This window comes from Pongo pygmaeus, chromosome 8 (genome assembly GCF_028885625.2).
Source record: "Pongo pygmaeus isolate AG05252 chromosome 8, NHGRI_mPonPyg2-v2.0_pri, whole genome shotgun sequence".
Lineage (NCBI taxonomy): Eukaryota > Metazoa > Chordata > Mammalia > Primates > Hominidae > Pongo > Pongo pygmaeus.
The window spans coordinates 111,980,890-111,997,954 of NC_072381.2; the positions used below are offsets into that span (position 1 = coordinate 111,980,890).

The following is a 17,065-nucleotide window of genomic DNA, read 5'->3' on the forward strand; positions in this document are numbered from 1 at the left end:
CTTGCTAACGGGACATTGGTAGGAAAATCACAGTCCTGGTTTATTTCTTATTATCTAGGCTGATCAAGCCTTTCAGGAGGAAGGGACAGAGAAGAAATTATAAAATCTAACACCCAGCCATGAAAGGAATAGTGTCCTTAAGGCCTTTTGATCCTTAGATGTGTTCAAAGTTGCTTACAAATTATTTTCTGATTTTGAAGGTCAAGTTGGCAAGATAAGCATTAACAGAACCTGACTCCTCACAGGAAAATCCAGCCCCAAATTATCTCATCAAAATCAATTGATTCTGGAACTGGGCAATTGACATTATTTGGACCACGAGCTAGGCTGGCTGTCTCTCTCTCTCTCTCTCTCTCTCTCTCTTTTTTTTTTCTTTCCAGATGGAGTTTCTCTCTTGTTGCCCAGGCAAGAGTGCAATGGCACGATCTTGGTTCAGTGCAGCCTCCGCCTCCTGGGTTCAAGCGATTCTCCTGCCTCAGCCTCCTGAGTAGCTGGGATTACAGGCATGTTCCACCATGCCTGGCTAAATTTTATATGTTTAGTAGAGATGGGGTTTCACCATGTTGGTCAGGCTGGTCTCGAACTCCTGACCTCAGGTGATCCACCCGCCTCGGCCTCCCAGTGCTGTGATTACAGATGTGAGCCACCGCACCCAGCCTCTCTTGCTCTCTTTCTCATCCTCCTTCCTTCCTCCCTCCTTCGGCCTCCTCCTCTCTCTGCACAGCACTTCCTTTTCCTATTTAATTTCCACTTCTTATATTTCAAAAGCTAATTTTTCAGGATTCATATGTACCATTTCCATATTAACAATAAACATTTTTGCCATGTACTAGTAACACTTAGTGCATATCCATATGACTGTCTTTCTATGCAGAAAAAGATTTACCAAAATGAAATCAATCCATCAAGTATTTTTTTTTATTTCCAGTTTTCAATCAATGACTCCATCTTTTCATTTCAGTACACGTTCATTTAATCTAATCCTGTGACCATATTCAATTTCCCCAACTGATCACAAAATTAGGCTTTTGTTCAAATATCCAGTCTATGGCTATGCATGACATATAATTGTTACGATGCTTCCATCACTCTCAATCTAGCAGATAATTTTTTTTATGACACAGATTTGTGGAAGAGGTTTTAAAAGTATTTAGACAATGGCAGATTTCCCTTATTAATCAAGAATTTTAAAGTTGAACTTAAAAAAAAGATTCAACATTAGCTATTTTATTTTGTAACTGGTATTCAAATATTACTAATATTCTAAGTGAAATGAGTTAGCCTTACACATCCTAAAATCCACTTTACCCTATGAGTGAGTGAATAGTCACTCTACCTCTAAGAAAACCCTTTCTGGATCCCGTGACACTGTTTTACCAGTGATTCAAATTTCCCTACAGGAAAAGATGAGACTTGCCTCAGCTCTTTCTCAACTACTGCCCTCCATTCTCCAGGTAAAAGTCACAGCTGGGGGATGGTCTCGGGCATCATGGCACAGGAGAACCTCCTCTGAGCATGAAGACAGCAGTAGATCCACCGAGATGGGCACTCACCATATACTGCGATGGTCTTTGTGTCTTGTAGGATCGCATTCCCAGCTGAGACCTGCACTGTGATGGTATTCATTCCTTCCGAAGTAAATCTGAAGGATATGCTTCCCTCCAAGGTGATCAAAGGCTAAAATAAACAAGGGCCCAGAGTGAAGGGAAAGCTCTTTAGTTAGTTGAGACAGCCACTAACTCTGAGCCAACAATAGGCTGTCTAACCCAGCAGAGGCTCTTCCTGATGTACCACAATGGCACTGAGTCCCTCTATGCCTCCCCATCATCTCAAGTCCAAAGCAGAAAAGAGGCTATTGGAGCAATGACTCCAAGCAAGTCTGCCTATTCATTGTGAATTCCTGATATCATCCTGATTCAGGGCTGGGGAGATGGACAGGTCTTGCTTACTGGTGGAATATATGTCTCTCTTTATGCATCACCTACTCACATCAAGCAGATCCCTAATACAAGGAAATGATCAAAGCAAATGAGAACGGGTGCTCATATTAATCCAGATGGAAGCAGCCGTCACTGAAAATCTATAAGCTGCCATGTGTTCATCTCCAGGGTGTATGATTTCTGTAGAATTACAATGGAACATGAATCCGGTACACCAAAACCATACACTAGTTAAACAGCAGTGGCCTTGTGTGCTGGCCCCTTCTGAGAAGCCTCATCAGCAGTTTCCTGGAAATAGCTGCTGTGGAAACAAGCACTAATTGGATAGTGGTTTGAGGATTCAAAACAGAAAAAAAAGAAAAAAAAAATTTGGAGTGGTGCCTGCATTACAATCGAATGCTAGGGTCCTAGAGGAAAAAATATTAGCCTACTGACCTCCCTCGACACACTCCTCACAAACATTTATTTCCCATCTTTTCTTAATTAATTTAAAAATCAAAATTCATTTAATTCCCTGTATGGCAGAAAGAAGACTAACGCCCAGCATGAGAAGCCTTTTCAATAGGGTCTCTTGAGAATCTGGTTTTCTTTTAAAAGGAAAAATAAAAAAATAAAAAACAATAGCGGGTATAAAAGGAAGTTGTTCAGTACGTTCACCTTTTAGTACTAGTTTTCAGGGAAATGACATAGATTCCTGCTCTTCCACTATGGATAGAGGGCCCACTATAGGCTGAGTTCACACACATAGTTTCAGATGAAATTAAAAAGGGTGTCTTCTCAGTTTAGTTATGGTTGCAGTAGAGGTGAGGGGTTCTTTCTACTGTTTGGGTTCCTCCTGGGCCTGTGCAAAATTATATCTCCAGCTAAAGCCAAGTTTCAGCTCCAGAGCAGAAAAATGTTTTTATTAAAATAAGAGACATCATATTTGAAGAGCAAAGTCACCAAGTGAAAGCAGCTCTGCTGGAAGAAGATGGAGGGTTTCAGTCCAGAGCAGTTCATCCCAGTGTCCTTTGGGGCCTCAGCTCTATTGCCTAACTTACATTTGGAAGCACTTTAATTTCTGAGAATGGAATGAGTTCAGAACTGAAATAGACCACGCAGCCTGGTGTAGAGGAAAGAAAAATTAGTGGAGGCATCAGAAGGCCTTAAATTTGGCCTCTTATGAAGCAGCTGGAAGAGATCAAAGCAAACCACTCCAGCTGCACCACCCTCACTTTTCTCATGTGCAAAATGAAAGACTTAGAGTAAATGAGGTGTTAGGTCTCTACTAGATTTAAAATTGCCACTGACTTTTGAGCATAGGGAATATTTGGAAAAACGTATAAAAGTTAAAGTTGACCTAAATAAATAAGAGTTTTGATTTAGGGTAAGGAGGCCATCGGGGGTGGGTTGTAATGGAAATCTGTTGCTTGCGCCTGTCCAGCATCCAGTTGCTTCATTTTCTTTTGGTAATCACTTCTCCCCTTCTGTAGTTCACGTGGTTCCGAGGAGACTGACTTGTTCACCTCCTTCTCTACCACCAGCACTGTGATCAAGGCCTGGCCAGTAAGACTCAATTTCAGGACTGCTGTTAGAACTTTCAGGAAATAGAGTTTAATTTCTGTGCTAAGCTAGGGCTGCTAAGAGTCACTACAAAGACAAGTACAGCTGGAGAAAAACGTAAACATAGAGGAAGGCAGAGATGAAACACAGAAGGTGGAGAGGGGCCAGAGAGAGAAAGAGAGAACATAATGATGAGATACTTGAGCGCCAAGGGAGCTTGTTGTCCTTGAAGCTACAACTGCTTCTACACTCTTAGGTTCATAAGCCATTTCATTCCCTTCTTTGTTTCAGGCAGTGTGAATTGAGCTTCCGTCCCTAGACCGCATGTGGAAGGTGAACCCACCTCCGTGTTGTTTCCGTACCACCACACATAAGTGAGGGTGCCCACTTGGCTGGGCCACAGCACTGCTGTCGCATTGACCTCTTTGTTCTTTGTGGTGACAAAGGGAAGAGACAGGTGCACGTGCTCCAAGGGACCTGAGGCACAAGAGAAAGAGAGGCCATGGAGGGAGAAGAGCTTCCTCTGCTCTGTCCTCCCTGCTCTGAAGAGATTACACATTTACTCTTGAAGCCCCCAAAACCTGGCTGCCATATTCCCCAAAAGAAGTGTTCAGATGCTTTCCCCACTTTGGAGAAAGAATACATTGAGCACAATTGCATCTTGACATTTTGCACTTACCAATCTTTCTACCAGTTCTAAAACCTGAGTTAGGTGTGTGTAAAAGTTAAAAAAAAATTACAGGTAATTTATGAAGTCCTTACGAACAGGCATCATTTGGGATTTCACAAGGCAATGCAGTCTTTCCAAGAGGTTGTATCCTTGGTGGTGAACCACAGTCGTGAAGACCTCATAGAATCCATATTGATGAAGGGTGGAGGGACAAATCTTCAAACCACTCTCCATGTAATTATCCTTTATTATTTATTGGGTTTTAAAGGTCTGTGTATGTGTGAATGTGTTCGTGCATGTGTCTGCAAAGCTGTCTAGTTAGGTAAGCATGGCACACACACTGTGTTTGGGGTTGAATTAAGTTAATTCAGGACAGAGGTGTGTGTGTATGTAGATAGAGAGCTCTGTGGTTCTCAGAAGATGCTCACCTAAAATATAGAATGATTTTTATCTACAGAGGCCTATAAAAACTTGAAACCTTAATTAGATGTACCAACCTCACAAAGATATGAATGCCCTCTTCATAAAGAACCACTAGGACCTTTCCTTCAACCCTCAATCTTCTCTTTGAGTCACTGTTTCCAGGCAAAATGCAGCTTCCTATGCATTTGCCATCCCCATCTTGGTCCCATGAGATGGAGGAGAGAGCAATACCTTGGGTCTATTCACCTGGTTTATTACCTCCTCTTCTGCTTGCCCTGTAAATGTGTTTCCCAGAGTCCTGTGTTGAGACTTTTTCACTCTCTACATACTTTTCTACTAGGCAACACCATCCACACCTTAACCTACAAATATCAAATCCATGTGAAGGGCTCTAACACCCCTTTCTGGGCTCTAGCCTCCTTCTGGGGGAGTCTAGACTTCTTTGGCTCCAGCAATCAAATGTTCTCAAGGACCCTGTTATTTCCCTCTCCTGTATTCTCTACAGTTTGGTGATTAACGCTCATATTCATCCAGGAGCCCACTGCAGAAACAGAAAGTCAATTTCAATTTCTTTTTTGTTATTCACATCCATTTAGGAAACTGACCATTTGGTTTCATAAATCTCTCTAAGATATTTATCTCACCCTCCCTAATCTGGCGCCCTGGTTCATACTCTAAGCACTTTCTCACTTCTCTTCCAGATTTTCCTGCCTGTAACCTTTCACCACCCGAATCCATCCTCCAAATGGCTGCAACAGTAATTTTTCTAGAAAGCGAAGCGATCATGTTACTCATACTTGTTCAAAATTAAGATTCCCATGATCTGGCTGGGTGTGGTGGCTCATGCCTGTAATCCCAACACTTTTGGAGGCTGCGTCGGGTGGATCATGAGGTCAAGAGATCGAAACCATCCTGGCCAACATGGTGAAACCGCATCTCTACTATAAATACAAAAATTAGCTGGGCATGGTGGCGTGTGCCTGTAGTCCCAGCTACTCGGGAGGCTGAGGCAGGAGAATTGCTTGAATCTGGGAAGCAGAGGTTATGGTAAGCCAAGATCATACCACTGCACTCCAGCCTGGTGACAGAGCAAGACTCCATCTCAAAAAAAAAAAGATTCCCATGGTCCAATTATAATAATAATGATAGCTAACACATATTGATTTAAAATTTGTGAGACACAAGACAGAGGCTGAAAACTTCTTCAGGGTAAGAATTCTTCATATTTATGTTCATACACAAAGACTAGCAGAGTTCCTAAGACATAATAGATGCTCAAGTATTCACTGGGTAAAACAAATGATATAACTTCCCATGTCTGTCTTTGTTCATGCTACTCCCTCTTTAGAGAATGAAAAGTCTGGTGATCAGCATACAGAATCAAACTGATCTTCTGGCCTATAAAGCATATGTTGAGAAGCAGTTGATTATAAGCCAGAACAGTTCAATGAAATAATAAAAGGGAAACATTTACGGAGTGATGACTACAACTAAATGTTCTGCTAACGTCTCTGTTTTTCTTATTTTATCCTCACAAAACAATCTTATGAAGTAGGCACTAATATCCTCCCCGTTTAGAGATGAACAAAGTAACATGACTTTCCCTAGGTCATACAGCTAGGAAAGCAGTTTGGTTTCAGAGCCTTTGTTCTGAGCAGATGGAAGTGTTTGAAAGAACCTTTCCAGTCAAACAAAATAGCTATTAAGAGTTGCTACCTCCTGATCAGGTAAATATGTCCCAGGCATTGGAAAATGCACTTTCCACCTGGTTTCATTTATTGCACAAGTCTTGCCATTTCCCTATCAAATGGTTTGTTCCAGCAAGCCATGTCCTGATCCACCCCAGGGCCTTTGCTTCTACACACCTTTCTTATGGCACCTGTCAGTCTTCAAATCTCAGTTTCAGCATCCCCTCCTCTGTGAAATTCTTCCTGAGTCCCTCAATCTGAGTTAAATGAATCCATTAGAATACAATGACTAAATAAGCTATGCTAGAAATGCTAGTTCCATTCTAAAGAGGTTCATTTTGCCTCTCATATGTGAGCTTTTTTTTTTTTTTTTTTTTTTTTGAGGAGGAATCTCACTCTAGCCCAGGCTGGAGTGCAGTGGCACGATCTCGGAGCATTGCAACCTCTGCCTCCCAGGTTCAAGCAATCCTCCTGCCTCAGCCTCCCAAGTAGCTAGCTGGGATTACAGGCACACACCACCATGCCTGGCTAATTTTTGATTTTTAGTAGAGACAGGGTTTCACCATGTTGGCCAGGCTGGTCTCGAATTCCTGACCTTGTGATTCGCCCGTCTCGGCCTCCCAAAGTGTTGGGATTACAGGCGTGAGCCACCGCGCCCGGCTGAGCATTTTTTAAAAGTCATAAACCAGCGTAAGAACAATGCCTATATGTCATTATCTCAACGAAAAAATTCGAATCTTGTTAGTAAAACATGGTAATTCATTCACTCAGTTTTTTTATTTTTATTTTTTTATTTTTTATTTTTTGAGACAGAGTTTCCCTCTGTTGCCCAGGCTGGAGTGCAGTGGCATGATCTCAGCTCACTGCAACCTCCACCTCTCGGGTTCAAGCAATTGTCCTGCCTCAGCATCCCAAGTAGTTGGGATTACAGGGGCGTGCCACCAAATCTGGCTAATTTTCGACACCTGGCTAATTTTTGTATTTTTAGTAGATATGGGCTTTCACCATGTTGGCCAGGCTGGTCTCGAACTCCTGACCTCAAGTGATCCACCCACCTTGGCCTCCCAAAGTGCTGGGACTACAGGCGTGAGTCACCGCGCCCGGCCCTCACTCAATAGTTTTTGAGTCCTGTGATCTGTTGGGTATTATTCTAGGTGCTGGGGATACGTGGCATTTGTTGGAGCTTAGGTATTTCTGAGGAAGGAGGGTGCTGAACGCATAAAGCAGAAGTCGGTGATAGAGTGCTATTTTTGAAAGTGTGATCATGGAAGACCTTTCAGAAGAAATGGCATTTGAGCAGCAACCTGAATAAAGTGAAAGACAGCACCAAGTATCAATTTGGAAAGCTCCAGGGTGAGGGTAGAGTAAGTGAAAAGACCACGAGGAAGAGGGATGCCTGCCATGTTTGAGAAATTGTCTTATTCTTTTTTCATTTATTTTCACATAACCACGTTTTGGTCAATGACGATTTTTTTTTTTTTTTTTTTTTTTTTAGACAGAGTTTCACTCTGTCACCCAGCCTGGAGTGCAGTGGCACGATCTTGGCTCGTTGCAACCTCTGCCTCCTGGGTTCAAGTGATACCCCTGCTCCATCCTCGTGAGTAGCTGGGATTACAGGCGCCTGCTATCATGCCCGGCTAATTTCTGTAATTTTAGTACAGACAGGGTTTCACCATGTTGGCCAGGCTGGTCTCGAATTCCCAATCTCAGGTGATCTGCCTGACTCAGCCTCACAAAGTGCTGGGATTACAGGCATGAGCCACCACGCCCGGCCAATGATGAATTTTCTAAGAGAAATTCAAGACACATAGTATGTTGGCCTTGTAGGCCCTGAAATACATATGTCTGTGTTTGTATAAGTTCACGCACACATGCATATACATTATATATGCATACACATATTAAATTTATCTTTCAGATTCCCACAGCCTCTTTTATTCATTTACTTTTCACGGGTTTAAAATACCTGGTTCCTGCTATCCAAAAGCCTATTACTTGACCATCTCTGTTTATCACAGAGGGTGCAGTATGCCCTAATGGAGCCGCAGAGGTGAAACTCCAGACCCTGGAGGCCCCCAGCTGGCTGGCTGCATTAAGTAGGGAGCTGAACTGGCAGATGCGGCTCCATCAGACAGGTGCCTGCAATGCACAAAAGGGACAGTAGGTGGCGCTGCATCATTCCATATGAATCTTCCTGGAAAGGTGGTTGAGAGAATTGGGGAATTGTGTGAACTGGGTTTCCCTTCTCTTTTCTTGTTTATAGCCCTCCTGTGCTGCAGGAAACAACTGACGCCTGTGAGGCTGCACATTGGGTGATTGTGTGTGTGTGTGTGTGTGTGTGTGTACTGGCTGCTCTGGCCTGCCTGCAGCATTTATGATCTGGAGACCTTTGGCCACCTAAATATTGTGCACATATCATATTGCTATTTGTCCGCAATGTTTAAAAAAGCTACTAGATGAAATAAGAGTGTTTCAAACTATAAAGCTGAGATCCTAAAACAGAGTGTCTCAAATTTCACTGTACGTTAAAATCATACTAATCTGTTCAAAGCAGATTATGATGTCATACTTCCAGGAATCCTAATTCAGTGGGTCTGGGATAAGACCCAGAACACTACATTTTTATCATTTAATTTGGGGGCAGGTGGCTCATTAAGCTACACTTTACAAAATCCTAGTCTGACGTTTGCTGGTCAATAAAATGATGGTGTGAATGGTTGAAAAACTACGTGGGTTTTCAAGCTACACAGATCATTTTACTCTAAGATGGGGCCAGAAAGTCATCTGCACATGGCTCCTATATAAGGGAACAGGTAAGGGAAGTGGTTTAGGAAGGACTACAAGATCCACCTTATCTTTCTTTTGTCCCCAATTCCTGTTCTGCAGGTTTGCAGTCTTCAGTGATTTTTTTTTTTTCTGCAAGACTGGCTGCGACAAGGTAGCTTTCTGAGCAGAAATCTGCATGCTCTCTAAATCCTCTGCCCCATCCGACTGAAGGCAACACTGGCTGCAGCACGTGTCTCATTAGTTTGCAAACTAGCAGAGCACAGTGAATACTATCCCCAAGGAATTACCAACTGTCAGGCTACAAGATTACCAGGCACCCAGCAAGACCGGCCCACTCCTGGAAATACTATGCATGAACATCAGCTCCATTTGTTTCAGATGACCTTTGCAAACCCATCTTTTTTTTTCAAACCCTCTGGTTTGGAATCAAATCACTTTTCCACACTGGAGAGTGGTCGGAATGTGTATGTGAGACAGGCAATGGGCTTTCAGGATTGCCCCAGAGGGTAGGAATTGGGGAGGGGCAGAGGAAAGGCTTGGTGAGCTAAGAGTTGCTGCTAATCCTCCTCTCCCTCACAATCCACTAAGTCCAAATGTATATGCTACTTTGTGATGATAGAAAAATCAAGTTTTACTAGGTGCCAGGGTACCATATATTTTGTTTGATGGGACTTTTGGGAACGAGATGCGCATCTACTTGACAGAGGAGAAAATCAAGGCTCAGAGAGATGGAGTGACTTCCCCAAGAGTTTGAACCAAAATCTGGACCTAGTCAGAATGCCCAACTCAGTCCAGTGCTTTTCTTTCCCCTATAAAGCCACCTCTCACTGCCATATCATGGCACTTTGGCATCCATAGTCACTCATGACACCCTCCAGCTTTAAGATGCCTGAGAGTGTGACTCAGTTATGTTCTTGTTCTGACTTGCTTTGAGTGTAAAGTGATGCCAGAGTCACAGTGCTTCTCCAATCCTTGATTTCTCCATCTGAAAGAAAAGGCCAGAAGTCTGTTATGGCATAGATATGAAGATGAGCAAAATGAGTTTGTGTGCATAGCAAAGCACCCTGGATGTTTAGGAGGGAGGCACTAACCAAGCATGTCAGAATCTACTGAAACAGTTATGACATGAGTTTATATGCATGTGAGTTAGCAAACAGCTTCAAACATGACCTTGCTTTTAACACAATTAGTACCAAAGAGCCAGGCTTAGAAAGAAGTTCCATTATATGAGGCATGCTTATCCAACCACTTAACCCAAGATGAGTCTACAAAATTAAAATCAGAACACAAAACATTCCATTACAAATTATCTTCCTCTAAGGTTAAGGTCAAATATTTTGTCCAATCAACTAGGCTAATGAAACGAAAGAATTGCAAATGAACGAAGAAACTGGTTTCTTTTAGAAGGGTTTCCACAGCCCTTAATCTTGAGCAGAGACAATCTCTGTGTGTGTTGTTTTCCTCTCCAGGATTTCGTTAACTAGGGAGGAGTCTTTCAGGGGAGCAGTAGACACCTCAAGGGGTATGATCACACACACAGGAATGAGAAAAAAACCTACAGAGTGACAAGGAGGTGAAGCTATGGAAGATTTAATGGGAGACCCTGAAAAATTTAGATCAGAAGCTGATACTGGCTTTTAAATCAGTATTTACATGTGATTGGACTACAGTAGATGTATAACAAAATTGTGGTACATGGTACACAATTATAATTTGTAAAGAAGCTACCTCTCTAGCAAAATTACCCCTTATAGAATAAGCTATGAGATATGATATGATCTAGGTAGGAGCCATTCTCGGCAAATGTGCCATCATTTTTATTGCAAGTTATTTTTGCTACTAATCATTAATGTTTGTGATGTATTGTTAAAGATTTTAGCATGATCATTTCTATGATACCATCGCTATCATTTCCCTACATACTAACCTATAGGGAGGTATTATGTCTTAGTAAGTGGCAAGTCCTGAAAGTCTATACAGGATGAGTTAGGGATGGGAGCCCCCGTGATGAGTCCTGAACTATGTAGTTGTGTAACAAGCACACTGCTTCTAACCAAAATGTTTATGTTTCTTCAAGACAATCTGTAAAGAGTAGGGGGTAGATGGTAAAAGCTAATGGAGACAGCTCCTCCAATCCCAAGCCGCTCTTGGCACTGACATTGACCTTAGTTATCAAGAGCTGGGATCTTTGTGGCAGGTGGACCTGAGTCTGAAGCATGGTTCTTCTAGGTAGTAGGTAGGCCACTTCAAACAAGTAACTTAAGCTCTCTGAACCTCAACACTTTTTGTAAATAGGGTTACTAATAGTGCCTACTTCACAGGACTGTTTTGAGAAGTGAGATAACATACATTAAGAGCCTGTTTAGCACAAAGTCTGGAACACACTGTAAACTATAGCCAAAAATAGGCAGATGGAGTTGACCTACTGAGAATCATGTGTAACTTTGTTCAGACCCAAATAAAGGAGTGCATGCTTCTTTGAAGCACCTCTGCCATGAGAGTACAGGAGATGGAGATCAGAATTACTGACATGTTAGGAAGACTCAACAACCAAAAACATCTCTTGGTCATCCCTTAATAGTTTTGCCCTCTCACTGGACCACAGCAGCTAGAAAAGAAAATGTTCTAATTGATACTTTATGTATTCAATTTTGTTCCACGGGCAAGGTGCAGAGGAGAGGCATGGAGTAATAATGCCTGGCCTTGAGACTCTTGGACTAAAACTTCATATTTGAACAAGGCCATTCATATAAAGGAACTACTTTCATTTAAAGGAAACAATTTCTTTAGTAACCAACACAAGTCCTATGACTGGGAAACCCCTTACACCTAACATATCAATGACACACGTTTTAAGCACACATAACTTAGAAGTTATTATTGTCTCATCATACTTACTCACATCTTTAGAATCCCCAGTGAGGGAAAAGCTTTAGCGTTTCTTTGAACTGTTTCCTACCACAGTTTCCTTAACACTGTTTTTATACTCTTTCTCTCTACACCACCTTCTCTCTAACACCAAGTCATCCACAGATAGAAGCCCAGGAAAAAGGAGAAAAACCCTAAAAGGATTATTAATAGCAACATATTATGAGAAGACAGAAATAATCAGATGGGGAGAAATGTCTTTACTTGGGCTAATTCTCAGTGCATTAGATTGAGTGGTGCATGTGGATTGTTTTCAACAATTTCTGACCCCAGCAAAACCAAATTTCTTTGTTTCAACCAAATAGCTCTGCAAGTCACTTAGGCTCAGCCTCCAGATTCAAGTGTCATTCTTCAAGGCACCCGGGGTAAGCAGAGGAAATGCAATGAGAATTTGAAGCAATCCAGAGAGTCCAGGATTATTCAGATTCTACTCTTTGATTTTCTTCTCACTCTTTCCTTATTTTGGTCTCTTAATCATTTCTTCCCCATTCCCCTTCTGCTAAAAGATAACTAGTGTACTTCTAGATATAAAATTGTGAATTCAATTTGAAAAGGACACAATATTTAAGATAGGTCATAAACCAACAACAGTAATAACATACAAGTTACATGTAAGTACAGGACGGCGCTGTCAGAACCCAGACTGTTGTCCACCTGCACGGTCACACGGAAAATGCCCACGTTCTGATAGACGTGTTTGATCCCATCTTCCGTGGAGCTGAGATTGACGTAAGACACCGCGATACCATCGCCGAAGTCCACCTGGATGAGTGTCCGCTGAACATCACCCTGAAAAACAAACCAACATCAGAGGAAATGAGTCACTGTTCGGCTGCTCCTGCCTAGGGGACTGGGGACTACGGCTTGTCCTAGTCCCTGGCTCAGGCATGATGGCAGCCGTGGCTCGCTCCTACAGCTAGGAGCATCTGCCTGCCTTTGACAGAATTCCTGTGACAATCCCTGGCAGGCAAGAGTTTGCTATGATGGATACACTCCAAATCTGAAGGACACCAACTACTGTAAGTTTCAGGGGTTTGAATATTAATAGTGCTTGATTATCAGCTGCAATGTGATATTCAATTCCTCCAAAGGCTTTGGTAATAGTCTTAGCATCCACAAGGATAAAAGGTGTACACACACAACTTTAAAAATTTAGCTTACCCAGGTCAGGCACAGTGGCTCATGCCTGTAATCCCAGCACTTTGGGTGGCTGAGGCAGGCAGATCACAAGGTCAAGAGATCAAGACCATCCTGGCCAACATGGTGAAACCCCGTCTCTACTAAAAATACAAAAATTAGCTGGGCGTGGTGGCGCATGCCTATAGTCCCAGCTACTCGGGGCGGGGGGGGGGGGCGCTGAGGCAGGAGAACTGCTTGAATCTGGCAGGCAGAGGTTGCAGTGTGCCAAGATCATGCCACTGCACTCCAGCCTGATGATGGAGTGAGACTCCGTCTCAAAAAAAAAAAAAAAAAAAAAAAAAAAAAAAAAAAAAAAAAAAAAAAAGAAACCCAAAAAATTTAGCCTACCTGACTGACATGGTAATGGACCACTCCACTTGCTGTGTCTTCAAGACCACTCCTCAACCCGAATCCCCCTTGTTATTTCTTGTTCCCTAATTGTATCAAAGAAAGGATGGAAGAAGACACTTTGCCTGATACCTGATAGGACACTGTACTCAGCCCTATTATTATCTGAGATAATTACGGGTTAATTCTTTTATGCTTTAGCATTTCAAACTATCAAAATGATCTCATGTTATTCTTCACAGATTCTTAGTCTAGTCTGGAGAGAGGAGTAGGCAATCTTCTCTCACTTTACAGATGAAGAAGCTGAAGTCAAAAAAGATGTCATCACTCGTTCAAGGTTAACACAGCTAGTAAGTGGTGGTCCTGGGATTCTAACCCACCTTTCTGCACTTCCAGGTCATTCATTATAGAGAGAATATAGCACTGTGGGCAATCAAGGCTCCCCTGGGCATGAATTCTCACGTGCCATTAACAAACTGGAAGACTTCATGCAAGCCATTCAGTCTCCTTCAGTCTCAGTGACAAATCTATGAACTGGGTATAATAATACCTTCCTGTCTTAAAGAGTTGTTGTAAAAAATATGCAGGTAATCAATTACAGATTAATTAGTCATCTGTAAAATGCTACATAAAAATGACTATAAATCAATGTAGCTATAAAAGACCTACAATTGTCCCTTTAAAGCTTAATTGAATTTGTAGGATTCCAAATTTCCCATGGATAGGCAGAAGAAGATAAATTCTTCATTATAAAATCCCAGACCTATAAAAAAAAGAAATGGCCTTTGGAACAACAGTTTAGAATCTTAAGGAAAAAAAGTTGCTTAGACCCCATTGACAAAAACCAGCTTCCTTCACACACAGTCCGTCCTTTAACAAATTTTGTTGTTGTTGTTAGCCTTTCCCACTTTCAGGAAAGAAAAAAACAAAAACCTTTGAACTAGAAATGTATTTTCAATTAAGTAAGGTTCATATGGTATCATATTTTTTGAAAAGGCCAAGTTTAAAATGTTGACATTTAAAAGATTAATTCACAGGGAAAAGAAAAGCAGTTCAAATCCTATGAATCCGTGTGACCTACTCCTCTGCTCTATGCCCAGCCAAGCATTGTGTGTGGGGCTCACAGCAGCGAACTCTCAATAAGTACATAGGCACAAATTCCCCCTAGGGTAAACACAGAAATTCCATTCAAAACTACAAAATAAATATCCAAAGCCCAGACATTGTGCACTTACTTGAATTCCCTTCACTGATAAATATAAATGTCAACTATTCTTGCTGACGTGTCCTTCATTTAAACAACCAAAGTGGACTGATCAACTTCTCATTCTGTTTCCAGTTAGTTTCCACCCCTAGTTTTTAACAGAGTTGCTGGGAAGCCAGCCCTAGGTGTGGGCAAGGGGAAAGAGCCCACTTTTGAAGCAAGTATCTGAGGGAAATAGCAAGGGTATCTGGGGTTATCCATGAAATAAAACAAGGAATGCAGTTTCCACTAGAGACGGGGGAGGACATGAGGGAAGAGGAAGACAGACAAGTTTAATGTACTTTGTGGCAACAGAGTGAGCATCAGGCAGGGGCCATCATTTGCAAAAGGACAGAGGGGAGATTCACACCTTCAGTCAACTCTACTTCAGCCTCCACTGAGAGACAGCAGACACTCATATAGCTGGGAAGAATACAATTTTGGCTGCCGTTGCTTGAGTCTACCTTGCCTTGCCCTTTCTGTCTGGTCTTCATCACTTCCATTTTGTTGTCCTGGATCAAGACCAGTTACATAAAAGCCCTCCAATTTCTATCTCTCTTGATGTCTACTGTCTGTCTTGCTGCGTTTTGTTTCATGATAGGATTCTTCATTGTCCATTCATGGAATGTTCTCTGCGTATATAATGGGTGAAAGATGGAGCTACTCAATGTTTGGACTAGGGCATTAGTAAGGCTTCCATTTCAGAGTCAGACTACTAGGGTGTTAGGTCAGGTATTTTACATATAATTATATAACAGATCATACTTTACATCATAGAATCAGGTATTAGGTTTAACATGCACCTGACAGCCCCTGAAGACAAAGGCATGGAATGCTCCAATCAAATGTGAAGTCCCCAGGACCTCCTGATACTGGGATAGGCCTCTTGGCTTGGACTCTGCACTAGGAGATGAGAATGTCAAGGGGCCATGTATGACAGCAGAAGGCAGCAGATTATATTCCTGCTGTCGCTTTCCACTAAAGGTGAACAAACTGGATTCCATGCCTTTTCCTTCAGGAGCTCTCAGATGAGTGATAAGACTATTACCACTGTAACAGCTTCACACTGGGGCTCATCTGTCATCAGATTCTGGTGTTCCTGGGCTCAAATGACCACTGGAAGCAAGGATGCCAGCCATTTTCAGAGAATAAGAAACCAAGCAAAGGGATGGCAGCCCAAGTCCTAATAACTATTGAGTAGGCATACTCACCCTACCGGCGCTCTGGTCATTCACTCGTTCACCCAACTGTCAGATATTTATTGAGTGTCTATCTCATGTCAGTCACCAAATGGGAAAATGTTATTAAGCAAGAAATAGCCAAACAAACAAAACAAATATGGCCTGGGCTTTCATGAGCTTACAGACCACTAGTGAAACACATGTACTTTAATTAACTAATCATGCAAATAAAAATTAGTGCAGGGTGACATGAAGGAAAGGTACATGGAGTTGTAAGCTTTTGCAATATGCAGGACTGGAGAGCTGATCTGATTGGGAACTTCAAAGAAGGTTTCTAAAAGGAAGTGATATCTGAGCTGAGAAGACCTGAAAGAAGAAGGTAAATTAACCAAATGGAGGAGATGAATGAGTGAGGTACAAGTGAGAGAGTGCAGGCCAGGGGAACAGAGGGAACAGATGTGCAAAGGCCCTGTGGTAGAGGGAGATAGTACGGTTGAAGAAATTAAAAAAGAAGGAGGAAAAAGAGAGAAAGAACAAGAACATGTTACCAAATGAGGTTAAAGCAGAGAAAAATACCTTTTGGGATTTGTGGGTCAAATTCCTGATTTTTATCTTTCTCCTAAGAGCAATGAGAAGCCATTAAAGTGTTTTAATTTTTAAATGTTTTTAAAATTTTAATTGATAATAATCACACATATTTATGGAGGTATATGTGATATTTCAATACATGTATATAATGTGTAGTGATCAAATCAGGGTAACTGTGATATCTATAACCTTGAATCTTTTTTCTTTCTTTGTGTTGGAAACATTCAAATTCTTTTCCTCTAGCTATTTTGAAATATATAATAAATTATTGTTAATGATAGTTAACACTATACTGTGCTACAGAATATTAGAATTTATTCCTCCTGTCTAACTGTGATTTTGGACTCATTAACCAATCTCTCCCTGTCCAGCCTCTTGTAGCTACCATGCTACTCTCCTATTCTGTGAGATCAACTTAATGATTCAAGTATTCTAAGTAGGGGTTTAAGGGAAGATGGCATGACGATATTTTTAATTCAAAATGATCACTCCGGCTATGATATGGAGATGAACTGGAAGGGGATCCAAGTGTGCTGGAAAGCCAATTT

General features: G+C 41.7%; 1 protein-coding gene across 5 annotated transcripts in view; it reads right to left on the reverse strand.

Annotated features, from left to right (window-relative positions):
* SORCS1 (sortilin related VPS10 domain containing receptor 1) overlaps window positions 1–17,065 on the reverse strand; it is a 589,960-nt gene that overhangs the window by 43,017 nt on the left and 529,878 nt on the right. For all 5 annotated transcript variants that reach the window (XM_054503115.1, XM_054503113.1, XM_054503114.2 and 2 more), the window contains exons 19-21: window positions 12,581–12,767; window positions 3,826–3,959; window positions 1,554–1,677 (exon numbers count right to left, since the gene is read on the reverse strand). In XM_054503115.1, coding sequence (XP_054359090.1) covers window positions 1,554–1,677; window positions 3,826–3,959; window positions 12,581–12,767 — 445 coding nt within the window. The remainder of the gene's footprint in view (window positions 1–1,553; window positions 1,678–3,825; window positions 3,960–12,580; window positions 12,768–17,065) is intronic.